General features: G+C 37.8%; 3 protein-coding genes across 6 annotated transcripts; 2 read left to right on the forward strand and 1 right to left on the reverse strand.

Moving 5' to 3' along the window:
* The first annotated feature begins 947 nt into the window (after window positions 1–947).
* Window positions 948–8,418, forward strand: LOC131311930 (calmodulin-binding protein 60 A). Of its 4 annotated transcripts, none has more exons than XM_058339574.1 (7): window positions 948–1,445; window positions 3,384–3,462; window positions 4,661–4,713; window positions 4,808–5,298; window positions 6,174–6,334; window positions 7,212–7,418; window positions 7,517–8,418. In XM_058339574.1, the coding sequence occupies exons 1-7, from the start codon at window positions 1,354–1,356 to the stop codon at window positions 8,114–8,116; spliced, it is 1,683 nt and encodes a 560-aa protein (XP_058195557.1). In that variant the 5' UTR covers window positions 948–1,353; the 3' UTR covers window positions 8,117–8,418. The 4 variants fall into 4 exon arrangements, with proteins under 4 accessions (XP_058195557.1, XP_058195559.1, XP_058195560.1 ...); XM_058339575.1 differs by lacking the exon at window positions 948–1,445 and adding an exon at window positions 2,250–3,093; XM_058339576.1 differs by lacking the exons at window positions 7,212–7,418; window positions 7,517–8,418 and adding an exon at window positions 6,831–7,130.
* A 978-nt stretch (window positions 8,419–9,396) lies between these two features.
* LOC131311931 (uncharacterized protein At5g50100, chloroplastic) lies at window positions 9,397–14,672 on the reverse strand. Its single transcript, XM_058339579.1, has 9 exons — window positions 14,552–14,672; window positions 14,370–14,517; window positions 13,631–13,770; window positions 13,412–13,519; window positions 12,494–12,550; window positions 11,750–11,815; window positions 11,557–11,617; window positions 11,387–11,430; window positions 9,397–9,697 (listed from the first exon to the last, which is right to left on the reverse strand). The coding sequence occupies exons 2-9, from the start codon at window positions 14,515–14,517 to the stop codon at window positions 9,659–9,661; spliced, it is 663 nt and encodes a 220-aa protein (XP_058195562.1). The 5' UTR covers window positions 14,552–14,672; the 3' UTR covers window positions 9,397–9,658.
* A 2,408-nt stretch (window positions 14,673–17,080) lies between these two features.
* LOC131311932 (succinate dehydrogenase subunit 7B, mitochondrial-like) lies at window positions 17,081–22,395 on the forward strand. The gene is made up of 4 exons (XM_058339580.1): window positions 17,081–17,244; window positions 17,333–17,395; window positions 21,093–21,195; window positions 21,997–22,395. Exons 1-4 carry the CDS (start codon window positions 17,188–17,190, stop codon window positions 22,068–22,070), a joined length of 297 nt encoding a protein of 98 aa, XP_058195563.1. The 5' UTR covers window positions 17,081–17,187; the 3' UTR covers window positions 22,071–22,395.
* The last annotated feature ends 4,647 nt before the right edge of the window (window positions 22,396–27,042 follow it).

A 27,042-nucleotide genomic window follows, 5' to 3' on the forward strand; every position in this document is an offset into this window, starting at 1 on the left:
TTAAGTCGAACTCGAGCTTGCTCACGAGTCTTGATGATTAAAAAAAAGAAGCAACGATTTATGCTCTCATATCATACAGATCTGGAGGTGCAAATAAATTTTTTAGAGTTTTCATACACATATAAAATGACAAAAACATATAAAAAATAAGTTTACAGTAATTGTAAACGTTTACACAGTTACAACTTCTAAGATTTTCATTACTTACATATAGTATTATATAATTTAGGGAAATGATTTTGTCATTCTATTTTTTGTTAACGTCATTCCTCTGTAAGTGTATTTTTATACCAAAAAATACACTTGCAGGAAAGTGACGTTAACAAAAAAAGAAATAGCAAAATCAGCGGTCATAATTTATATAGGTTATACATATAAAGTTTTATAAGTTAGTAATATATATTGAAATTATTTGTGAAATTATCATGATATACACACACGTACACACTTAAGTTCACGAGTCTAATTGAGATTAATACTGTCAAATTCAGATTCGACTCATTGATTAGACTGGCCTAAAACTCAAACTCAAGATCAAACATAAAGAGCCTTTTATCTAGCTGAGACATGAACCGATAACCGTTCCTAAATGGCTCAGTTCATTTGCCACACGCCTCATGGACATTATGCGATTCTTTTGAATCGGGGATGGTTCTATGCTGCATCCGGGCCGTTCATTCAACAATCCCATGGTCCAAATTACATTTCGGTAATGAATAACTCAGATACTACATGATGAAAATAAGATTTTGGACTATTGAATTACCGAACGGACAGCTCAAATACCGCACAACATGGTGCTGTGTGACCGTACCTTGGGCAGATATTCCGGGTACAATTTGTACTAATCGTCAACTTCACTAACCAATTGGCAACCAGCCTGCTTGCATTGGGCTCCTTTTTCCGCGTGGGCCCTAACGCGCTTTCTCTGGGCCCACCTCTCTCTCTCTCTCTCCACATCCTTCCAGCCCCTCCTCTTTCCTTCTCTCTTCTCCGTTTCGCTCCAAACGTAACAGCGGGCTCCCGCTCCCCCCACTCCTCTCTCTCTCTCTCTCTCTCTCTAGAATAATCACCAGTTGCAGACGCAGCCAAACCAGATTTAAACGTAGATAGTATACTCGACTAGATAGGAAGCGAATTTTGTTTATTGGTTTTGGAGCGTACTCCTTAATTACCATTTACTCTCTCTCTCTCTCTCTCTCTCTCTAGATACAGATTGCTCCCTCTATAAATATGCATCCATATGTTATCCCTATCTTGTTATCTGCAATCGAACACCACCGCATGTTGGTCTCTTCTTTGACTCCTCCTCTCTCACTACCGCTGGTTACCTTTGTTTACAAGTGAATAATAATGTCGCAGAAGCGGCAGCAGGAGGACGGGAAGGCTCGGGCAGAGAGCAGCAGGCCCGATGACAAGCGTCGCAAGCGCCGTTCTTTCAAGAAGTGAGACTAATTTCCATCTCTCCTTTTTCTTTCTTCTTTCTTTGTTCTATTACTAGCAAGTGCATCAAGGTTTAAAATACAGGCCCTTACGTAGCCCATGGACCGCTGAATTTTCACCTTCCACTGATAATTCATTCGCTAATTTTTTTGCCTTCAAGTACTGTTACATTGTGGTACCCAAAATTTGCATGTGTATGGACCGATTCCCTGTAAGTAGAGGTACATTTCCAGTTTTTTGTCCGCTACAAAATTGATACTTAGATGAGATAAGGGATTATCCAAGCTAATCTTTTTGAATGAATAGTTTTCCGTTCCACATAAATGAGATAAGGGATTATCCCCTATTGATTATGTATTGTTTGTTTGCTTTACTAATTGAATTAATTTACCAAAATAACTACCAAACCTAAAGCTCCGTTCAGTTGTCGAGAAAGTTGTGTGGGAAATTGATTCCCAGAAAAAGTGAAGTGAGGTGAAGTAAAAGAAAAAGAAAATTATTTTCCTGTGAGTGTTCATTTGACAAAAGAATTTTGCAAGAATAATTAAGGTTTAGTTGTTCATTTGTCAGGAAAAAGAAACTTTCGGGAAAATTTTGTGAGTGTTCACTCATTTTCCTTTTCCCGCGACGCAAAATCCTGTGTTTTTTGCAGGATCAAGGAAAACTTAAAAACATGTTTCTCACTACTTTCCTGCCAACTGAACACTACAAAAATCATGGGAAAGTTGATTTTCCCATCCTTTCCTGTACTTTCTTGGCAACTGAACGGGGCCTAAGTTGAGACCTATGCATGATCGATGTCCTTAGGGCATCTCCAAGAAGAAGCAAAATGATATTCACGCCAACTTTAAATATTCATGTCATGAAAAAGCACTTCAAGAGTACGTAGTAGTAGTAGTAGTAGTGAAAGTTCTACAAATATCCAACTCATCAAAGAAATTGGGCAAAGATTCAATTCTTTGACTGAGTGGCCCTTAAAAATCAAATAAAGAGCAAACAGAGCTGAAGTTTAAGAGCCCCTTCGAGTGCAGTTTCTCTTAGTGACTCTTCAACTTGCCACATAAGTCATCAAGTTGAATCCTCCATTTGCTTCCTCTCTTGGAGTTGCTTGTAATGCTCAACTTACCTCTTGGCTAATTACTCGGGGGTTTTGTTTTTTCATTCCTTTTGGTGCAGGTTTAGGCTCCATATGCTTGTATACCTAATACCTTAAATTTGTCTTCGTGAAATTGTGTAGGTGTTATTCATATTCTGAAATGTTAGTGAATTCTCTTTGCTCAGTTGAGAATTGGGTTGCCTTGGGCTTTGAATTCTTTCGGCAATGAGATAGGAGGATTTTGATAGAATTCCGTAGGAAAGGATGAAAAAAATAGCTACTCCGTGTATTTTTTCCCAGTTAAGTGGGTTGTGGTGATCTTATCCATAGCGAGCGTCTTGTTGATTATGAGCAAGAATGCAGCCAAGAGACAAGTGGTCGCACCCCTATTTTTTTACAAAATAAAACCGTTACTATACTAGTAATATTTTATTTAATGTGTATTATATAGGCCCGCCACCTTAGGTTAAAATCTGACTTCGTGTCTGACTCTGAGAGACGGAGTTGGTTGGTATCAAAGAATTCAGCCTTTATTTTGTTGAACTGTGTATTGGGTATGGTAAAGCTATTATCAACGCTTGTCATATATTTTCTCTATTCTAGTCTCGTGACTCTGGTGAAATACTGAGGCAAATCGTACTTTCCCTTTATTCGATCAACATGTATATCAGTACTTATGTACTAATACTAAGTACAGATGAAGTGAGTCGTGAGTGTAAACTATTTAGTCTATATTGTTGGAGAACTGAATGAGCTTGCTTTGACAATTAGCAATTACATGTGTTATGAATTGATGATTTTATTTCCTTTCATTGGTTTATTACCTTGATTGGATTGTTTTTAGTGTGGTACTGGAGGTGATGAACATGCGCAAAGTCCAGCGGTATATGGAGCCAGTTCTGGAGCCCTTGATTCGTCAAGTGGTAAGCACATACCCACAAAATGTTTTGTTATATATCACAGTTATGTAGTCCTCTGTTGTTCTTATCGAGGAGTGCAACTCAGCTCACATAACATGTTTTCACGGTTTATCATTTTTCTTATTCTGTTTCAATGACAATCTATGGAAAATCTGACTCTGGAATTCTGTATGAGACACAAGGTTGGGTACTCTCGGGTGCTCCTTTGCGATTTGACTGATTTCTAACCTTGAACGAAACAAACTACATACAATTTTTTGGTACTATTTCTTCACCCAAGTTGTCAATGGGTTTTTCTCTATCTTCAGCAATAGGGACCTGAGTTAATTTGACTTCACTTTTATGTATGAATGACACTAGCACATTGTTCTTGTAGTGAGTGTCATTTGGAATTTCCATACTTTGAAGCAGAATGAGACCGCTAAAAGCCTATACCTTGGGACCTTAGAATTGAATAGCTGAAGATGTAAATTGGAAACAGTGAACGCTGATGACAGAGGAATGTGGAAGCTATGTGAAGAAAATAATATGGTTGTCAATCAGAGTATTCTGCTTAGCCCGAATATTAGGTTTTGTTCTTTAGAAGCTTCACTTGAATATTGTGTTATTTCTCTTTAGTCTTACAGACCAAGAAGGTTTTTAACAATAGAAAGGTACCATAGTTTCTGTATGCATGCTTGGTTGACAAACACTAAGGAATTGGAGTTCTCAAAAGTATGTGATCCTGACTCAGGATGGCTACCAAATGATTATCTGACTCTACCTTGACTGTGGGTTTACCAACATGTATTTCAAGGCTTACTCAATATCATCCCTAGATTTTCGATTCATTTTTTGGTCTGGTGTCTAAAGATGGAAAAGATGAGGAAATGGAAATGTTAAGTCTATCATGCTATAAGATGTCTAGGTGCATAAATCCTTTGGAATCTACTGGATCAAGAAAACTGCATGTTTTAATGTAAATGGTTGACTGCACATCGGAACCGTCAATTACTTCAAATGTAATCTGAATGCTTGTTGGCAGTTGATTCATATTGTCAGGAACTCAGGAGTTCATCATGCTCCACTTCAAATTCAACTCAGCTGCTCTAATATGATCTAGCATTCTACTTCTTTCCATCACGGTTACTAATGCAGCTTAAATTGATTGTACTTTTCTTTACAAGGAGGTTATGTAAATTATGTTTATGTGGGTTGACAGGTAAAAGAAGAAGTTGAATTGGCAATAAAAAAGTATTTGATCCATATGAAGCGGTAAGTCGTTAGACCTTATATAATGCTTTGTAAGGTAGTAAAGTTGATCACCTTTTCCGTTGTCTACTTGACTTGTGTTGCTTTTCATGTTTAGGCATTCTGGGAAAGAGCTTCACTCTACAGAATCAAGAAGCCTACAGTTACAGTTCATACCCAAAATCTCTCTTCCTGTATTCACTGGAACTCGTATTGAAGGAGAAGACTGTAGCACCTTAAAAGTGGCTTTAGTCGATGCTCTTACTGGAGAAGTTGTTTACTCTGGGCCCGAGTCCTCAGCAAAGGTGGAAATAGTAGTTCTTGAGGGAGATTTCGATGGCGATGAAGGAGGCAATTGGACCCTTGAAGATTTTAATAACAACATTGTTAGAGAAAGGGAAGGGAAGAAACCCCTTCTTACCGGGGATGCCTGCGTAAGTCTTAAAGAGGGCATTGGCTTAGTGGGGGAGATCTCCTTCACTGATAATTCAAGCTGGACAAGAAGCCGCAAATTTAGTCTGGGGGCAAGAGTTTTGGATAATTTTGATGGAGTCAGAGTAAGAGAAGCAAAGACTGAATCCTTTATTGTCAGGGATCACCGCGGTGAATGTAAGGAAATTTTTTTCTGTATTTCTCTTTTCCTATATTGGTGCCTAGATTACCATATAAAGTATAGCCTGGAGCAATGATCTTGTACATTGCCTATATGCTATGGATGGAAAACTAATGCAAGGATCTATGGATGCTACCCACAGGAGGAAGTTTAGGCAACAGTAGACTCATCATATTTTTTTGAACTATGCGTGGATTGCCCAATGCACGATAGGTTTTTGTACTAAACATGCATTGTCCAATACACAAAAGATTTTTGTTACCCATACTCCAGTTTGATACCACTATAGGTTTGTCAACTCTCTGCTGTCCACCATTGGCTGAGTTGAAGTGTTATCAAACCACCTGGGTTAAGCAGAATTGTAAAAGTTCCCACGCAGCCTGGTACATGCAATCGTGTCCACAAATAAAGGAAAATACACAAGGCAAGTAATTCAAAAAAAGTAACTACTTTTGTACTCCTTTGGCTAGATTTCTTGAGGAGACGATAGCCAAGTTTCTTGAGGAATAGCACTAAATTTCTTAGGGGACAATAGCCAAGTTTCACAATTACCAGATTTTCTCTTTTGGGCTAGATTTTACGTAGTGGATCTCATAAGTTCCATGTTAAGACTCAGGATATTTGCTAGTTCTAATTATTTAGCATACATGTTTGATCCTTGCTTTTCCTTATATACCCATGATTTGTATCTTCATTTTGCTATTTATTCTTTAATTTGCTGTTATTCTCTTTGGAATGTTTTATGTCAGCATATGTTATTCTTCTTGTCCTACCTACTTCTACATGTTATGGTTCTATGGTACTGCAAAGTGCTATTTTCTCTGGATAACATTATCATAATGGACTTAGATACGCTTTTTTCTGTTCACAGTGTACAAGAAGCACCATCCCCCATCTTTGCTCGATGAAGTGTGGCGGCTGGAAAAAATTGGGAAAGATGGAGCTTTCCACAAGCGTTTAAATCGGGAAAAGATTTACACAGTGAAGGATTTTCTGACTGTGTTCTTCATAGAGCCCACAAGGCTTAAAAATGTATAGTACACCATCTCTTCTCTCTTTTCTTCTGCGGCATTGAATTTTATTAGCATTGAGTTGTTAAAGTTAGATGATTGGATAGTACAACAAATCAGTTCTAACTGTAACCAAAGTTTTCATCAAAGAAAGATCTCTTATATCCCCAAAATGCCCTTCATTTGCTTAAATTAAAGAAAGCCTTGAAGACAGTCATTTTTCAGATGTTATTCTTCTATAGGACAAGGCATTGGGAGAATAAAGTAGATATAGGCTTAACCTTTTGGAAGGTATTGACGGCATTTACAGCAATTTCTCCCTTTGGAATATTTACTGCACAAATAGAAGATTTTTTTAATGGTTTTTGTCGATCTTATTGGTCCACATTTTTTGTCAGAAAGAAAACTATTTTAAATCCTTGCATTAGAAGGAACCTCTCAATACCAATCTTGGCTTAAAGCTCTGCTCCATTCGAGATAGGACTCAGTGGCCTCTTCAAATGTGCTGCTGCTTATAGGTCGATGGTCTGCAAGACATAGATAAAGAGAAGGGGAAGGAGAGCTCTCCGTTCATAGTTCAGAGCTATCGGAGCGCTACGAAGAGCTAGTGCTTTCTCAACACGGAGAATACTAATATATGAATAAAAAAGAGATTCAAAAACTCAAAAACTAAGTCAAAAAAGTGCGTATATGGTGTGGTACCAACTTTCCCAAGCACTACTCATTTACTGACTGATCTCACTTCAAAAGAGCTTGTTGAGGATAGATACAAGTCTAGTGAATCAATGGATGATGGGTTCTCTCCAAATAAGGGTTTTCATGTCTGTGTATAGATAACGCATTTCACTCTCCCTTAAAATGTGAATTGCTAACGTTATTTGTTTCTTCGTGTTAAATAGATTCTTGGCACGGGTATGTCTGCTAAAATGTGGGAAGTTACTATAGACCATGCTCGGACATGTGTACTTGATCCTGGGTTGTTGTTATACTGCCCTCCTGGATCTCAGCAGAAAACTGGTGTGGTCTTCAATATTGTGGGACAAGTTATGGGATTGCTTTCGGATTGCCAATATGCTCCTATTGATAAGCTGTCTGAAACTGAAAAGGCATCATTGTCTTCTTGTTTTCATCTTTCATTTCTCTTCTGTAATTTTTGCTGGGTATTTCTAGTTCCTTTACAACCTTGTCTGCTCTCTTTATCCAGGCTGAAGCAAATAACTTGGTAATAGCAGCATTCAAACAGTGGACGGATGTAGTCCCTATAGACGACGAGGCCTCTCTTTTGGATGGCTCTCCGTGCTTGTTCAATAATGATCTATACTCAGCCGTGGCAGAAACTTCTGACAGATCTAAGAGCTTAACTTCACAAAAGATTGACAAGTTTGAATATCCACAACCAAGCACGTGCTCTCCAGATATCTTGCCTTCCATTTTCTCCATTGGGGGTGTAAATAGTTTAGATGACTTTGGCTTGCATACCCTCGACAATATGGATTTTAGATTCGACCAACCATTAAATTTCTCTAGTCAAGTTGTGAGTCCCCTGATCAGAGAAACAGACTCCATTACGCAAGGCTTCTGTGAGGATGAGAATTTGCAGTATTTTGACTCCCTTCAACCTTCGAGTTCAAGTTTGGGATCACCGTCTGATCTACACAGTGCTGTGAATAGCTTTCTATCGGCTCGATCTACAGCTTATGCTCAGAGGAGATGGAAAATGTTATTCAGTGTGCTGAGGTGGTTCTCCATCAAGAGGATTGTTGCCAAAAAAACCCTTGACAGAGAAAACCAGAGACATCCTTAACTGACCATGGTGTTCAGTTGCAGAGTAGGAAGAGTTTTCGTATGTATAGGAAGCTAGTTTTTAAGAAATGTCTTCATTTACTTCTGCTGCCGGCATCTTCATTTACTTCTGCTGCCTAGATGCCGGAAGAGGTACTTGTCTTCGGGTTAGACTGTACTTTGTAGTTGTATAGGTGTTGTGATCTTCGCAAATATGGACCATAGCTCGAAGATTGTGGCTGTGAAACCCAGCTGCATAAAGTTCAGTAGCTTGAATACCATATCTTCGTTTTGAATAGAAGCACAGCCCTTGTTTTCTGCCAAGTGAGTGCGTTCTACTCTTCTTATATCTGGCAACTGTAGTCTTATAAATGTCTCAACTCTTCTATGAGATTTGATGTCTTTTAGAAAATGACTACATTTCCCTTTCAAAAGACTAGGCAATTTCCCAGTTTGATTGGATCTGTAGGACCTATTCAGTGGATTGTTTAATGGGTATTGGTGATGATTTTCATTTTTTGGAACTTGGTGGGTAAAGTCATTGAGCCAGGACTTTGTCACGAGGATTAAGAGTCTAGACAAACAGATTGATCTATAAACTGTAGTATAAGTTTGCTTGTTGATTTAGCTTCTGGGAGAGCATTCTTTTCTAGTGCCAGGTTTTGCTGAACTTCCAGGGAGCTGTTAACAGCTTGAATTCCTCCGGACTTCCTATTTTCCACAAGGACAATTTCCCAATATCAAAGATGGAGCCAACGGAGGACAAGTGATAATTTTCCAATATCAAAGACAGTAAAAGGGAGGACAAGTGAAGGTCGGCGCTCTGACAGCTTGACACCTCTACATTATCAAGTACAAGAAAAATAAAATGGTAGCTCAATGGTCCTTGAATACTAATGACTTTCAGGCTATGAGGCATGCGTATTCTAAGAAGAGTCTTTTCCATAAACCGCAATTCAATTACCACTTCTTTTGGCATAAAACCGTTATCAGAGAGTAAATAATTTAGGGCTTGTTTTCCATAACAAAACTTGCAGGGTTAAATATCATGACAACCCAACTCAAAAAGTTGACATTTTTATTAGCCTCTCATATTAGATATTCAGATGTCATAGCATTTTGGGCTCGAACAGAAGGTCAAATTGTAGTGACATGCAACGTCTCTTATCACCAAACTAACTATGCATTTTTTCCATCCCTAGGTTAAAATCCTGACTTCGTGGCACCTGATTCTTGAAGTAAAACTGAACCGAAGAAAGATCATATGTTAATGAACAGATATAGATACAAAGTATAAGGAGCTGATAAATTTGATATAGTATTGGATGCATACAAATATTTTCGCACGTCAGTTCTGTAGTCAAAGTACCAACTAAATGTAGAAAGAGATGATTTACAACACGTTTTCTTTCCTACCATCGTTCTTAGGGAAAATCATATATCTAAATCCCCTCTCAGGGCAAGTGTATAAGATGAAATAGAGAGGTGGGATCCAAAACCTGGCTAAGCTACACACTCTTACCATGATCCTTTATTCTTGACTGCCAGCAACAGCTGAGAAAGCTTACATCTTGCAAACCTTGCTGTCATTGCATGCTTCACCCTATAAGCACAAACAAAAAACAAAAACAAAAAAAAAAATCAAGTTGGATTGCATTTGACATAAAGATATTAAGAAAAAAACTGTTTTTCTTGCCAAACACCAAATTATCATCATCTCTCCAGGTCGGTGTATATCGATCTGCCACATTATTCTATTCTACCTACCTGCCAAATTATCATCATCTCTCCTCTTTGTTGGCTTCGACAGAGTTAAATTTAGTAGATTGTAGAAAGAATTTTTAGAGGAGTGCTAGGTACAAAGAAAATAGACAAAGAATTGACCCTTAAAGTGTACATGAACGGCTCAGATTCAGTGTGCAGTGCATCTGAGCTGTTCATGTACACTTTAAGGGTCAATTCTTTGTCTATTTTCTTTGTACTTAGCATTTCTCGCCAACAAAAGGTGAATCAGATTCTATACACGTGTGTTTGATAAGGTGGATAAGGTCTTTTCCAATGAAAGCACCGACACACTAGGAGGTTGCTGTACCTGTGTCATACATGCAAGGGACACGCCAAATACGTATAGGACACGCCACGTGGTGTATTCATTAAGTTTTAATATTTTTATGCTGGGACAAGCAGTCAAGCAGGGTTGCGGCAGAGACATGGGTACATGGGGGCATTCATAGGGGAACACGACAGGGAGGCTTAAAAAATTTTAAAAGCTTTTTTGGGGGCAAATATTATAGCTTCAAAAGTATTTAGACAAAAAGGCATATGCATATTACACCATCGGTCGATAACGCATCCGATAGGAGCCCTAACCTAAATATTCAGTGGTTATTGGTTACAATGTATGAGTGAATAACTACATAGAGGACAAAATGCTGTCTCTCCCGTGTCAGTGTCCCATTTTCTGATAATAGCCGAAGCCCTTGTCCACATCCATGTCCATGAACATGCTACATAGTCTCTGCCCTTTAAGCAGATGAACGATTTGTAACCGAGTTTGGGTGTGTTGACATTGAACCTGCCCTTGTGCTGTGATAACTACAGTCACAAGGTTAACTCCTGAAAAGTGGTCAAACAAGTTATGCCCTAGCTTTAACTGCAGGCTCCAGCTATATGCTTAGATACTAATAAGTCGTACACAATTTCTGAACAACAAAATTAGTGGTTTCAAAGTATGTTGATGCTTGCTTGAATGGGTCCTGCTAATGAAGTTATTTCCTTGGGCCCTTCTTACCAAACTGTAAAGTTTGCGTGAGATTTGCAATGTGAAACCGGGACATCCCTTCTTCCAAATTCCGTTTAAGGTACTTTTGAAGTTGGTGTCTAGAGGTACCTTGTGACACCACACCCTCCACTAGAAGATTGGTGGTTAAATTTTTGCTACTTTCTCCCCTAGCAGAGAGTAGACACACACTCAGCAGAGAGGTGAACGAGAGATGTAGGACCTCCTCGACAGAAATATTATCGACTAGACTTTCAAAATGTTTATTGGAAATATCAAACTTCAGCACACCGCATAGTAAGTGGGAAAACTGATGTCAGGCAAAACTATTTCCCTAAGAAATCCCACATCATAGTTGACTATAATCACAACTACTTTCATGTGATTATGAATAACTTCAGGCATTAATTGGATTCAAAAAAATGCTTCATCTTTGAGGGAGGAAAATGTTTTTGAATCTCCCTTGTGTATGCTCAGCATAAATTAGAAACAGATGGTTTTTTTAATCCAAACCTTGTTCTTTCGTGCCTCCAAAACTTCCTCTAAAGATGGCCGACCTGTGAACAGAAAACCAAAGATTATCTAGAAATTGTAAATTGGGATAAGGTACTTTTAAGAACATGAAAACTCAGTACATTCAAGTGAAAGTCAAAATCCATAACATGCTGAGCAACATGAAGCACCTGTGATTTGAAGACGATATTTAGCCCAAACACCATACACTGCGTCAGCAATTGTTGCAATCTGTGAATCATAGTTTATAATAAATCAATGCTTCAGAAATTCATAAAATAATCGGGCAAGCTTCCCACTGCCTTTAGTGTGAAAACATTATTAGAACTCATGATTGCGTTAGAAGTTTATAAGAGGATTTACCGGTTTATATTTTGTAATGGCATAAACCCATCCCAGATCAACTGCTTCATATAGTTTTCGGAATGCCTGCAGAAATTTTAATTTCGATGAGTTTATTCTCTAGAGATGTGTTTAAAACAGAAGGATATTAACAGCTAGCTCCAACTTATACTGGAAATCACAATTCCGCAGTGCATTCTGTGATCAGTTTTCAACACAAGAATCATTTATCAACAGGCCTTATGTACATGACTAATGCAGCACACACGAGCTTTGGAATATTATTTCTGAGCAATGGAACAATATCTGTTCTCTCTATAAACATTGATTGATATGGCTGTGATCCACTACAGAAAGAAATAAGGAAAGAAAGATAAGGACTGTGATTTCCAAGTTCTAAGAACAGCAAACTTATGTCACACCCAGAGTATCTGAATGTCAAAAAGAAAACCTTGTTCAGTCATAGTTGACATTCATACTTGACTCACAAAGAGATTCCATGTCCCATGAATTAAATTTTTATCCCAATATATGAGCCATCATCGAAGTATAAGGACTCCTAATATGCTTTTGACATGTGATATGCTAAGATGATGCACATATTGAATAAGGCAAAGAGACTTGCTACGAAATCAACAAAAAATGAAAGTAGATAGAACAACTAGGGGTTAAAAGGGGACATAGTAACGATGCTAAAACTAAGTCATAATTTCAAACAGATCAGATACCTAATGAGTATAATCTGACAGTTGAAAAGGAGCATACCTCAACATCTGTGACTACTGTTCCATCAGATAAGATGGCATGAATTCTTCCCATAACCTAAGAAATGAAAAGAAATATATCATAAGATCTTAAGGATGTGCAGGGATTCCATAACCCCAGTATATACTGCGGTTTCATTATGACATGCATGTGTTCTTGCCTAAACAAAAGAGATGAAAAGAATTGCATCAGGAATATGTGCATTGAATGGGTGAAGTTTCGCGTTAGATATTTGTCATCGAGTTGCCAAGTTAAAGCAAACATTGTAAGACGACAATTAGTTCTGTAAAATCGTACTGAGGAAGGATGTCTGTCTGGTTACAGTTCTATCTTGTTATACTTACCCCATTAGTAATCCTACACTTTAGAGATATTAAGTAAACCCATTCGAGGAAACAACAAAACATGAAAAAGCAAGAAAGAAAACAATGATGATTAAGTAGATTTGGCAATGACAGGCCAGTTCTGCGAGGTTAGAAATCTGAAACCATTTCAGAATAGCAGTGGGTCATATAGTTGCCTCTACTGTAATGTTCTGAATGTATATTATCACTACATAGTATGCTATTCAAGAATCATGTAGGATTGCTATGTCAACCTGTTAGGGGAAACACGATAACTTACTCCCCTCACAAAGTTAAGCTTTCAAACGTGTTGGTGGTTAAAAATTAAACAAGATATTGGAGCATGGAACAAACTTTTTGTCCAAGCCTCAACGTTTACCAAACAAGTATAAAGTGTTCATCCCACCTGTGCAGGAGAGTTTAGTCACACATGAGAAGAGTACATGTTGACGAATCAACCATAAAAAGTATTTTATCCCTTCTCTCAGGTATTAAACTTTTAGATAGGGTAGTGGTGGAGTAATTAACAAGGTAACATGCCATCAAAACATATACAGAATGCCGAATGACATACTGTTTCATAGTCAAGGCCTTGATTCTCCTTCGGACTGTACTCATCTGAGCTTATGTCGACAAACTTGATTGCTCCATATTGCTTATCCCTCTCTCTTAACATGTTGACCTAACAATGAAACGGTGAAACGAACGCAAATATTCTCACATCGTTTCCATTTCCCAACTACATACTCAAACACACTTAAATCCAAACCCAAAAAAAATTAATTTCCGATACCTCACGCATGCAAAGCGGGCATTCTCCGTCATACAGCATTTTAACCTTCCAATTATCTGGCGATTTCCCTACATCATCCTTACTGGGAGCAACAGGATTCACAGTTGCCTCGTGTATAGCGCGAATTGGATACTTCAATCCTGGAAAATGAAAAAAAAAAAACAAAAACTGAACTTTTTATTTTTTGAACTGAGAATGAATTTGAAATCTTGAACTGAGAACATGCTTCTTTACTCTGCCCATGCATTAAAAACTCAATTCAAATACTAAAGACACACTTCAGAATGTGAATATGTGATTCCCATAAAAGAGAGCCAAAGGTAAGATAAAAATCACTCATCATAACAGAACTAGAACATGCTTAACTGAATTTTTACATTGCCTTTTTTTTTTTTTTGGTCTTATTTTCGTTTTTTTCTGAACTCTTATTAGTTTTGCTTTAAATTTCTTAAATTATATTCATTCCGGCAAGAAGAACATAAAAATAAGATTATAACTTAAAGCCAAAAATCTAGAACCACAAACTCATACAGAAACACTTGCACACCAACACTGGACGGAGGTCCATTGGTCTTCTGAATTTTCCTTCGAGTCTAATTCTTTGATGAATAAATAATTTACAAAATTGGATATAAAATGAACGTAAGCCAAAAATAAGTTATGCCAATAACCCGAGACTTATAGCTGTTGAGAGAGAGAGAGAGAGAGAGAGAGGGGGAGAGGGGGGATGGAGGATTACCAGATGGGCGATGGGCATGTGAAATGGGTCCATGGAAAGGATGTGAAGCAGCAGGGACATGGAATCTGGTTCTGAGATATCTAGGGACAGGAAATAGAGATGAGTTTGCTTTTCTTCCAATAAAGACAGCACCTCTAATCGCCGCCATTCTCTCTCTCTCTCTCTCTCTCTCTCTCTCTCTCTCTCTCTCTCTCTCTCTCGTGATGATTTCGCTTCGTGATCTGTTGTTGTGAATGATTGAGAAGAGAATGCTGGAGTAGTTAAAGTTTCAGTTATAAACGGCTTTCCATACGTGGCAACACGGGCTTCACTCATACTATTTCCAGGCGTGGCCGCTAAATAACCGACCAGCGGTGCTACATACTTTGCTCGTTTCAACGCTCAATATTTGACCGTCTGTTTCAGTAATTAATAATTGGAATATTAAAAAAAATATTGTTTGGAAGACTTTTTAAAAATTCGAACCGTCCAAAACACTTTTGGTCAATAAGATTGAGAGTGGTAGGAGAGAGATAAAAGTTGAGCGGTTCGCGTCGACTTTCCCGTTACTGACTTGGTGTACCGTTGTCTCGATGGCAAGTGTCGCGTGCTAAATCACATAATTCACGTGCACAACCGTGGGAATAAACACCTTTGAAACATATTCAAAACTATTAGAATTCGTAAGAACGAGAATTGAGAGCGTAATTATGAAACATTAATTTTATAGAACAGAAAGTCTATAGTTACCGATCGGGAAATTTCGATCGGAATCCCAACGTCCCGCCGGGCACTCTCCGACCACCGCATGGCCAATCCGATCCGTCCAATAATTCTAAAAAAAAAACCGAGTGAGCTCTGGCGAAAATAAATGGCATCCAACGTGTGTAAATAGCCGATCCAAGCACTCCTTTTTTGGCCGATCCAAACACTCCGTTTTTGGCCGATCCAAACACAAAAATGGAGTGTTTGGATCGGCCACTTACACACGTCGGATGCCCTTTATTTTTGCGAGGGCCCACTCGATTTTTTTTTATAATTATTGGACGGATCGGATTGGCCGTCCGGTGGCCAGAACGTGGCCGGCGGGGCGTTGGGATTCCGATCGGGATTTCCCGATCGGTAACTGTAGACTTACTCTTTATAGAATTACGTGACTAAAGCGTCGTGTGGCAAAGAAAATTGCTATTCCCCCCCCCCCTGACACATCCCACCCCCCCGGCCCCACCTCCCTTTCCCAGATTACCCCCCCGCCCCCTCTCTCTCTCTCCCTCTCTCCCTCTCTCCCTTTTCTTTCTTTCTTTCCTTTCCACTTTGTTCTTTTCTCTTTTTTTTTCCCTTTTATTTCTGGTTTGGTTTTTTTTTTTTTTTTCATTTTATTTATTTTTTTTTTCCAGTTTGAATTTTTTTTTCTTTTTAATAATAGGTTCAAGGCTAATTCTAGACTTTGTAAAGTAAATGAGAGAAAAAAAAGTGTTTCAATTGATTATGTTTATCCGATTGTTTTATTTTTATTTTTTTATCCTTTATAGATTAAAAAATATAGTTACGAAAATAAGTATTTCAATTTTCAATCCGTTTGAACCAATGCAAATATGTTATTTTTCTGATCATTTCATCCTAAATGGTCGTAATAAATTTTTGGCTCCAAGGCCTTTCAATGAACACCCTAAGAGAGTCCTTAAACTAAATAATGAGTCTTAGGGTGCTCGTTGAAAGGCCGTAAAACAAAAAATTCATTAAGATTACAATTAGTGTTCGGGAACTAATTACGAAATGTATTTTGCAAACGACATACTAATCCAGAATACAAATGATATATTTAGGATTACTTTTTTTTAACTATAGTACAATTTAATAAATTTGTTAACCATTATTTAGCATAGATCATCTTAATTGATTCAGTAGTATGTTGCTTCAAATTACTTTTCTACTCCATATGATTGCAAATAGCTGGTTTCTATTTTTTTTTAAAACTAAAACGAAAACGTTTTAGGGGCTTCGTAGAGGCTACTGTGCCAATGAGGACAGCAGAGCCCTCGGGCCCCCCTACTTTTTAATTTAAACGTTATAATGAATTTTTTGGTTTAAGGCCTTTCAACAAACACCTTAAGGCTCATTATTTAGTTTCAAGACTCTTTTAGGGTGTCCATTGAAAGGCCTTGAAGTCAAAAATTTATTACGACCATTTAGGATGAAATGATCAGAAAAATAAAATCTTTGCACTGGTTCAAACGGATTGAAAATTGAAACACTTATTTTAGTAACTATATTTTTTAATCTATAAAGGACAAAAAAATAAAAATAAAACAGTCGGATAAACATAATCAATTGAAACACTTTTTTTTCTCTCAATTACTTTACAAAGTCTAGAATTAAACTTGAACCTATTATTAAAGAGAAAAAAAATTCAAACCGGAAAGAAATAAAATAAAATAAAATGAAAAAAAAAAACTAAACCAGAAAAAAAAGGAAAAAAAAAAGGGAAAAGAATAAACTGGGAAGGAAAGAAAGAAAGAAAAGGAAGAGAGAGAGAGAGAGAGAGAGAGAGGGAGGGGGGGGTAATCTGGGAAAGGGAGGTGGGGCCGGGGAGGGGGGGTGTGTCAGGGGGGGGGGGAATAGCAGCCCTCTGTGGCAAATTGGCTGGGGTTGCTTACCTGGCAGAGCCTGCGAGTTTGACGTCAGCACTCAGCAGATTGAGAACCCAGAAACCGGGGCAAATCTAATAATCCTGTATATTTTAGGGTTTAAAGTGCAAAATTTTATTTTCGTAGTTTCTCCCTTCCATAGCTGCTGCAGTTGTCGCTGGTGCTCTCTCAAAACTCCAGTGTTGGCATTAATGGCTTTCCTACTCCATAAAACCACTATTCTCTCAAATTTACGGTCCCATTCTCAGGTATTTTCTTCTGTTTCTCTCTCACTTTGCTGCTACTCTCTCTCTCTCACTCTCTTCTCGTATGAAATTTCTATCGCGAATTGAACAGAAGAATGACGACTCGCTCACGCGACGGGGATTCCATGTCGAGCCAGGGCCTCGCGAGAAAGCTGTGAGTGCTGTTCTTCTCTTTCCCTTTCTTGTTTTAACTTCTCTCCGTTTTAGTATTAGTTACAATTGGATGCAAATCGAACCGGTTAGATCGTCCTTTCTCTCCTCTTACGGTGTAAATTCTTCAAGAGAATTGGTCAAAATAGTTGGGATCTATGAAAGCAATTGGTCAAAGACTCTTAAATAATCAAAGGGCACTGAAAGTGGAAAATAGGGAGTTTATGCTGGCGTGTTTTGAGGCTGTAATTCTTCGCATTCAACTGAAATCATGATCACTGATCACGTCTGATCAGACATTTTATACTCGTTATCTTTCAATTCCCCTTTTGGCTCTCTTTTTTCTTCGGTTTAGTATATTTTAGCAATTGCAATGGAAAAGTTGAACATAATAGAAGGAAGAACGAGAAAGAGGGAAAAGAGAAATGTAAGAAAACATTACGAGGAAACGACTATTTCTCCCACAAAATTTCCTTGCTAGTCTATAAGCCCAACTTTTGTTGATCACCCCTATGTATGGACTCAAAATCAGTGCCATCATTTATATACGGTATATGTGTGCATCAAGTATTATTGCTCAGACAATTTTGAAACACACAGCAATTCTAAGGCCGTGAATTAATATCTACCAATTTGCAATTGGGAACAATTATGTGGAAACTTTATATCCATCTCAAAACTATTTTTGCAATGAGTGGAGATATCCCAACATTTTATAAATTGATCACCCCTTTCACTCCCAAGCAATGTGAGACTATATTTCCTTGACATCTCCTCTCACGTGCAGCCGCGTTTGAGATCTATCACATGTAGCCTCTTTTTTGGGTCTTATCATCGTGCAACCTTTTTGCTGGTTTGTCATCATGGGAAGCGGTTGTGAATTTTTAAAAAATCGGGTGGAATGAGCCTCCCTCTAGTACTATGTGGAAGCTTTATATCCATTTCAATACCAATTGGCGAAGAGGGGAGAGGTCCCAACATTATATTAAGTGATCACTCATTCCACTCTCAAGCAATGTGGCGCTATATTTGCTTAACAAATTCAAGTCTCAGTTAATTGAATCTGCCGCTATATTCACTATATTATTAACAAATCCCAAGCAAAGCACACAGAGGAGAGACTCGTGAATTGTACTTGGAGAACACCACCAGCTAAAAAAAAACGCTGGGACCATTTAAAACCATTTTCAATTGCTTGTAGGTTCCACAAATTTCAACCTTAAAGCACAAACACTGACTGCATGGAAGATTGCACTAAGCTTCCATGACTTGAATCCGTATTCAACATTGGTTGCTCTAAAACACGTATTGTTTGAGCAATCAATTTGTCTTGCTTAAATGTCTGCAATGTTAAGAACCCAAGTCAATTTTGATATATTTCTTCAAATTTCAGTCGCATTTTAGTGCCCTCCCCAAATTCTTTTTAGCTCTTTGAATTTTGAGTCTTTACTTAGAACATTGATGAAAGGTGTTCTCTAAAACTCTGATCAAGCTTTGACCATCTCTTTGAAACTACTACACTTGAAGCCTACGTTACATGGACTCAGATATGGATGTTGGGTGTGGATACATGTCTAAGTATACATCTTGGTTGATCCCACCACCACCAGGGATTGGAGATTGGAGGTACATAGAATCTTTCTTTTGAATAAAGGATATTATATGTATGGAACCTATTATTTAAATAGCTACTAGGCCAAATCAAGGTGCAAAAAACTGAAAGCCCTTATTTTAAGTTCCTCACCGGAAACGTAGCTTACCGAATCAGATAAGACATGGATGTGAATGCTCAGATTCGTGTAATTTTCATTTCAAGGGTACAAGGACTCGTCAAAATATGTAAAAGTCTCAATATATAGTTTCTATTTCTATCTTATATGATGTTTACTAGTTATCTTGGATCTTGTCATATCCATATCCGAGTGTCGAATGTTCAATGTGCGTATGTTATCCATTTAGAAGGATCCATCAACATAGCTTGAAGCTTTGACTAGCTTAAACCTTTATCTTTCTTGCTTGCAAGTTAAGTCCTTGGAGGATTCGGAAATAAAATTTTCTTCTTAGGATTGGTAGGCACTAAATTATTGAAAATTTGTACTCGATTAAGTTTTTCTCAAATGGGTTTGACAACCTATACTATTACTAGGGAACTCTGTGGCCAAACATTTTCTTCTTAGTTATTGAAACCTCACCGTCTTCTCAACCTTATAGTATTAATTTACAGTGCATGGGTTGTTCTATGATTCAATGTTTCCTATGATTGTTTGGGAAGCTCTGGGTAGCTCTTTTTCTAAATTTGGGAGATTGTTACGACATAGAAAGATATGTGGTACGGTTGAACGATAACTTTAGGAGATTGTTATGTGATAGCACATGCTGCTTGCGATTTATTCATCACCACATTACTGTTCTTATATCAAATTCAATCTACAGTCACTGTTTTCTTTTTTTATGCAACATTTGTATTGGAATTTAATAATGCTGTCGATATCATTGTTACCAAGGCAAACTCTAGTGAACATCAGATGTGAGTTTGTAAGATTGGGAAACAAGGCCCCACCGCCCCATCCATTGTCACTTTGATCATAGGATTTACTTTCATCTCTCACTTTGTTTTAAAGCATTTTCTTACCAGATTGTTGGCCATTGCGAATTCATTGATGGCATCATTCTTTAAGTTCATATCCTCCCTGGGCCACATCATTTTGGATAGGCTGTTTATCTCCCTTTTTTCCAAGGGGATACATATAACTATTTTATAGTGAAAGGGGGGCAAGTGCTACTTTTGGTGGAGGCATCGTATTGTCTTTTCCCATTTTGTACCTGCAAATAGAAGAAGACATTCTTCACAACAACAACAATAATAACAGAACCCATCTAGTCCCTAATCATTGGGGGGTATGGGCAGGGAAGGATTGGAGATAGACTTAACATTTGGTAATATATGCACAAAGTGGGCTGCTCTCGGAAGAAGACATTGTTATCCACTTATCCTGCACATTTATTTCTGCCAGTTCCTCGTACAAATTATTTTCCACATATATACCTCCTGCATTTTCTTCTGAATAAGAATCCAGCTGTGTTTACATAATAAGGAAAAGGTCGTTTTCCAGTGGTATGTGGGTTTCTATGTAATTTCTTCTCTCTGCAGTTTTTTTGAGCTACACTAACTCTCTTGGTCAAACATTTTGTTGCCTCTCCCCCTGTGAGAAGCTGAAGTGCATTATATTTAATTGTTTGGCTTTACTTGTGTCTTACACTTGTTAAAGATGATATATTTGAAATTTTTGGTGGCTTGTACCTTGGTTGCGACTCCTCTTATAGGAGCAAATACGGTTAAGAGCTATAAGGCGCCAAAAGTATGGCCACCAAAATATACTCTTTATCGATATATCGTTAAAACCTTCCCATCTAGGTTGCTTACGGTTGTTGACTTGTTTCTTGTAATTTATTTGAGACTCTTCTTGTAGTCTGAACTCCTATTGTTTAACCCTCACTTCTCAAGCTATACATATCTGTATATGTGTGTTTCCGTTGGACCTACAAAACTTTCCATGATATTTGTCGGATTATTGATTTCACATTTTACTTTACACATGATGCATTTGGATGGACGTCAAATTTCTGCCGGAACTGCTCTCATATTCATCTGATTCCACTAAGTATGAGGGGGGGTCTTTAACTAAGCTCATTACCTTCAGCTGCTGTCAGAGGATCCATCATTAAAGCGGTTCAAATCATGCAAGAAGAGTGTGTGGCGACTCAAAAGAATTGGAAATGTTCTCACAATTGTAGTTGTAGCAGGTAAAGCTAATGTCTCATGCTTGGGTTCCCTCCCACCCCCCCTTAATTCACGCACACATGTGTGCCTTTACCGTAGATGGGAATACATCTGTTTTCTAAGTTCTTGCATATGCAACTTCCCCATGAACGTGGTTGATGATAATCTGTATGCTGATCCCAGGAACTATAAAGTGCTTCCAGATCATTATTTGCTGTGTTAGACAAACATAAGAAACAAAGTTGCAAATTTGCAATATGTTTCTTGTTGAGCACTAAAATTCTGATCGGATATGCCTTCTCTCAGGCTAGTACACTGTTCCTTGGGGATCGGAATCTAACTCTCACATCCATAAACAATTTGTCACTTGTTTTATCATTCATGGCAAAACCCATTTGGTTATGCAATTGATTATCGTTTCATTCCACTGTGAATTTGACATTTTGCTTTCTTGCAGCTGCCAATAGTTGCAGAATGCAGAATGAATCGTTTTGTGTTTTGTAGCATCATTTGTCATTGAAGCAATGTAGCCTGCAGCAGGTTTTCCTACCTTAGGAATAGTTACTATGAGTCTATGACTAGAAAAAAAAAGAGTTTGGCCCTCTCGGTGAAGTTCTTGCCATGTAGTTTTATAAAATCGTACATTAACATGTCTTCTGAATATTTGCCCTGCAGTATGGAGCCTTCCCTAGTCTTTTACAAGTTATTCAATTTGCTTAGTACTTCTGTACTCTTTGATATGGTCTTGAGTTGACAAGGGATCTCTACATGGGCTTCAAGATGACTTATAGTCTTACTTTTCTCGTCTCTTTTATGCACCTCAGGTTGTTGCTATGAGATTTATGTCAAAGCAGTAATGCGAGAAGAAGCTAGGAAACAAGCAAGCGGAAGTGCATAACGGAAGGGCGCGTTTCTCTGACATTTGTTTCAGCTATAGGGCTTTTGTGATTTTGTTTTTCCTTGGTGTCCAATAAGCCGGACAAAAAGGGTCCAACAAGCCAGACAAAAAGGGGAGTGGTATATTAGCTTTGAGCTGCCTCTCCATCCACTGCCAATAGACCTTGTTGATGCTTTCGAAGATTTTAGGATAAGACTCTAGATTGATTGTCATGTTGCTTGTGCTTGTTTTCGCCGTAAGTTTACTTCGCTTGGTTGTTATTTTTATGTTATGTATAACTTGTTTATATCTTCACGTGTGAGTCAAGAGTTGCATTTGCGGGAAAGCATTAGAGCATTCCACATTGATTACTTATTACCCTCCAAATTAGTATATGAGCCGAGTAGCCTTTCTACCCATTGTTGATTTTTACTTGAATGTTTTAACAGTGCGCGGTGATCAATTCTTATCCATATTTCAATCAAAGGCCTTCAATTTTCAATTCCAACTTCCTATCTGGCACTATCAGAGAATGTGAAAGAAAGTCCTTGGTTGGTGAACATATCCAAGTGTGTGAATTCGAATCGGTGATACAACTCATGCCATCCATTCTTGGAGAGAGAGAGAGAGAGAGAGAGAGAGAGAGAGAGAGTACAAGATGTGTTCCCTTTTTCTGCACCTAGTACCTTCGCCTTTTTCTTTTGTTGGTTACACATCAGCGCAAAATTCATGTAGCACACAATTTTATTGGGTAATTGTGTAAATATCGAGTTTTTGCATCCCCACTTTCATTTTTTTTTTTTTCGCATAAGGATTTAATGGATTAGTAGGGTTTTGCAAATTCCTAAGTGAAGAAGTATGATTTGGGAATCGAACTTACGACTTAAACTTGGATTTATTGACTCAACACATATTTACGTGATCATAAATAATGATAACTCTTTTTAGATTAAATTTCTGGATTTGCCCCTTGCAATGATCGGAGATAACAGTATTCCCTTTATAAAGGTGGAAGTGGTGGGGAAGCAATGGTGGTGTAGTGCTTAGAGGTTGTTTTGGTGATAGTGTGTTAATTGATTTGGGGGAGAGTGGTGAAGTTAAAGCGGCGGTGATCAAACGACGATAGTAGTGGTAGTGTTGTATTTGTAGTGGTCAGGTGATAGTGTGGGTGGTGATCGAAGACACTCAAATTTGGCTTCATAAATGTAGAAGTCTCACCTTGGGCGACTCGTGATGATGAAATGGTTTCTAATGATTTGATGAAGTATGGAAAGACCTATGAACTCTGTGGAACTCAGACGAAATAAATGAATGACCTATAAATAGGGATGTGAGTGTCAGATTGAACTTAGAATGTGTAGATGAGTGCATGCGGAAACTCATTTTAGCCTTTGTGGCTCCGATGATCATTGAATCAGTCTCCTTTTGACCAACTTTTCCTAAATTAAACTTTATTATTTTCGGTGTTCATTTTCATCATCTTTTAATACTTCGAAAACATTACTTATCTTTGTATAATTGGTCATGATTTGATTTAAAACGAGAGGGATGCGATCATTTTTAAAAAATGAATAATTTTTTTGACCTCTGAGGGTAAAATGGTCACATCCTTTGATGCACAAATTATTTTTGATCCAAATTATTTGGGTTATAAAGTAGATTTGACAAGCTTTATAATAGTTCAAACCACGCGCAAATCGGAGTTCGGGAGTGACATGGGCAAGCCCACAAATACCTCAATACGATTTATTGAGTTATAAAGTAAATTGAGCTAACTTTTTAATAGTTCAAACCACGCGTACGTAAATCAAAGTTCGGGAGTATTATGGGCAAGGTCGCAAAGTTTGATATGTTGTGCAGCTTTGGTGCACCTCAAGCGCAACTGTATGCTCCCCGGGCACACTTTAATGGGCCTCAGGCGCTTCCTTAGCATTGAGATCTTTGCGGGCTTGCCCAGAACACTCCCGAAATTTGATTTGCGCGTGGTTTGAAGCATTATAAAGCTTGTTAAATCTACTTTATAACCCAAATAATTTGGATCAAAAATAATTTGTGCAGCAAGACGTGACCATTTTACCCTCAGTGGGTCAAAAAACTATTCAATTTTTTTAAAACAATCGCATCCCTTTCATTTTAAATTGAATCATGACCAATTATATAAAGATAAGTAATGTTTTCAAAGTATTAAAAGACGATGAAAACGAACAATGAAAATAATAAAGCTTAATTTAGGAAAAGTTGATTAAAAGGAAGCCGATGCCATGAAGGATAAAAAATCATGACCAATTCAAAACACGTTATTCAATGGCCAGGTCACGTCTTTTGATGCATAAATTATTTTTTATCTAAATTATTTGGGTTATAAAGTAGATTTGAAAAGCTTTATAATGGTTCAAACTATCCGAAAATCGGAGTCCGGGGGTGTTCGGGACAAGCTCACAAAGTTTAATATGTTGTGCAGCTTTGGTGTGCCTCAAGCGCAAGTGTATGCGCCCCAGGCACATCCTCAGCATTGAGATCTTTGCGGTCTTGCTCTGAACACCCCCGAAATTCAATTTGCGCGTGATTTGAACCATGAAAAAGCTAGTTCAATTTGCTTTCTAACCAAAGTAATTCGGATAAACAATAATTCATACATCGAAAGACATGACCATTTTACCCTTGGTAGTTCAAAAAATCATTCATTTCGATAAATCGCTCGCTTACCCCTAACTTTAAACTACTTATTAAAGATGGTGGAGTCCAACAATAAAAATATTTCGGTTTTGTTTGCGAAAAGTGGATAGGAAGAAGACTTCTCCAAAATTATGTTTCTCGTGCATTCCGAAAAAATGGGAAACGAAATTCCAAAAACGAATAATATGATGCTACGAGCAACTAAGACCGTCGTTAGGGCATATCCAGAACGGTTTTGGCCGCCGTGAAGTTGTTGTCATAGACTCTTCTCATTTCCACACTTGCAGATCGATCGAGCCATGTTGGAATTTTCTAAAGAGGAAGGTATAGTTATCAATCAAGATCATGGGCTCCCAAAGGTGCTTTTCATGGACCACTCGCATTTACAAATGATAAGGTGCCTTGAAAATTTCATTGGTTCTCCCATCTCCTTCTAAGGCCCCGTTCCAGAACACGTTTAAAGTCTTTATTTTTTAAGAAAGCAATTTCAAGCTCAAAAATTATAGGCTTATTGAAATCTAAAAATATGCAATATGGATCTTGTTTGATAGATCTCATTGAGATCTTTAATACGAAGCAAAAAAAATTGAAAAATTATTTTTCATTTACATTATTTTTGAGTTTGAAAATATGAAATAAGTACTTATTTTTTAAGAATGTGTTCTGGAACGGGCCAGTAAACTAGTGGCTGTTGAGCATTGGAAATAAATTACTCCATTTTTCCTGTGGAAAAATAAGACTTCTTCAGAATGATTAGAAACCTTAGTCGTACACTTGTACTCAATGCAGACTATGCAGTTGCACGGAGTATCAATAAATGCTCCAATACTCGTGTTTGACCTTTCATATATAAGGCATAGTGCAAAATTCAACATTTTGTTTTTTTGTTTTTTTGGGCGAAAGTCAATTTTGTTAGAATAAACCTCGGAAGATAATTTGACCCTGGCCTCCTTTTCTCCTGGCAACTGTATGCATGTGATGTCTCAAAATATGAAATTGTTACCCGCGTGACCCGATTAATTGCCCAAGACGCAAGGCTAGGCCCGATTGTTATTGTTGATGACGTTTTACCCAAAATTCATGGATCATTATGTAGGTTTTGCTGTGTATTAAGGGCTTCGAATTTCATATATGACAGATCTAGCTATATACGGATATTAGTATTTCATTGCATTCTCCTGTTTTATAGTGAGGTTCATTTGCTGTTTTGGCCTCTGGACAAAGGCTTAAAAATTGAAAACCATCCAAATCTTGTGTGTTCATGTACGATTGATCTGTTTTATTGATCTAATTTGCATATTCCATCATAATTAAGAAGTTGTAATTATTTTCATGAGCCTTGAGGATCTAATGCTAATGCACCTTTTTTTTCTTGTTCACAGTATCCTAGTCAATGATGTGGATGCAACTTTCCAATCGTAAAGTCAATAGATCTTTGGCCCAACGGCATCAGAGAATGCACTTAAGTACTAGAAGAAAGGAGGTGTCAAGAGTTCAATTCCTCTTTCAATGTGCTAATCCAACTATTCTACCAATACTGAATTTCGTCAATAAAAAAGAACTTTCCAAATGTAAAAGTTTCTTTTTTTTGCGTAAAAGTGAAATAAAATTCAAACTAAAGGCATGCATGGAAAGAAAGAAAAGGCAACCCTCTGTTTTTGCTCCTGAAGCCACTATTGCTTTGGAAGACTGAAAAGAAAAGAGAAGAATCTAATGGGTGTGGGGAACTCTCTCTCTCTCTCTCTCTCTCTCTCTCTCTCATGGTCATGGGTGGTGCGAATGATTCCACTGGCCTCCTTCCAAAACACTCCTACTAGGCTACCACTTGTTTAAAAAAAAAGACGACAAATATGATTGTCTCGGCCAAAACTGTACAGGCATTATGATCACAGGTGCCCATGCACTCTCACCCCTTTTATTATTTGCGCATGAAAGAATCCCTTTTTCATTTCTTTCCCCCCCTTTTTCTTGCCTTTGGTAAACCTTTTCCGTTCAGTCTTGTAGTATACTTTTTCCCCCAACACATTCCATGTCCTGTTATAGGGAAATGGGAGATGCTGCCGAACATCCTGTATAGCGGTGATCGGTCGCTCATTTCGGATATTGACGGTTCGGATCTTAACCGAGCAATGAACGGTTATAGATTTGTATGTATTTTTTATATGTTCAAATTCGATCCGAGTCATTCGTGCCAAAATAAACGGCTAGATCGGCCACTCTACACCCTCTCAACGGGGAGCTGTTCGACGATATCCCCAAGAAAAATGATGAGAAAAAAAAAAAGGAAAAAGTAAGAAAAAGTGGTGTTTGGTTCACT

This window comes from Rhododendron vialii, chromosome 12a (assembly GCF_030253575.1).
Source record: "Rhododendron vialii isolate Sample 1 chromosome 12a, ASM3025357v1".
NCBI classification, from domain to species: domain Eukaryota; kingdom Viridiplantae; phylum Streptophyta; class Magnoliopsida; order Ericales; family Ericaceae; genus Rhododendron; species Rhododendron vialii.

Excerpts from the sequence above, each read along its gene's own strand:
- LOC131311931 (XM_058339579.1), bottom strand. The coding sequence starts at position 14,517 with ATGGCGGCGATTAGAGGTGCTGTCTTTATTGGAAGAAAAGCAAACTCA. Across the intron at positions 12,551-13,411 it reads AAGGCCTTGACTATGAAACA|GTTATGGGAAGAATTCATGC; the intron begins GTATGTCATTCG and ends TTCATTTCTTAG. Across the intron at positions 9,698-11,386 it reads TGGAGGCACGAAAGAACAAG|GGTGAAGCATGCAATGACAG; the intron begins GTTTGGATTAAA and ends TTGTGCTTATAG.
- LOC131311930 (XM_058339574.1), top strand. The coding sequence starts at position 1,354 with ATGTCGCAGAAGCGGCAGCAGGAGGACGGGAAGGCTCGGGCAGAGAGC. Across the intron at positions 1,446-3,383 it reads AAGCGCCGTTCTTTCAAGAA|TGTGGTACTGGAGGTGATGA; the intron begins GTGAGACTAATT and ends GATTGTTTTTAG. Across the intron at positions 5,299-6,173 it reads CAGGGATCACCGCGGTGAAT|TGTACAAGAAGCACCATCCC; the intron begins GTAAGGAAATTT and ends TTCTGTTCACAG.
- LOC131311932 (XM_058339580.1), top strand. The coding sequence starts at position 17,188 with ATGGCTTTCCTACTCCATAAAACCACTATTCTCTCAAATTTACGGTCC. Across the intron at positions 17,245-17,332 it reads ATTTACGGTCCCATTCTCAG|AAGAATGACGACTCGCTCAC; the intron begins GTATTTTCTTCT and ends CGAATTGAACAG. Across the intron at positions 21,196-21,996 it reads CACAATTGTAGTTGTAGCAG|GTTGTTGCTATGAGATTTAT; the intron begins GTAAAGCTAATG and ends TATGCACCTCAG.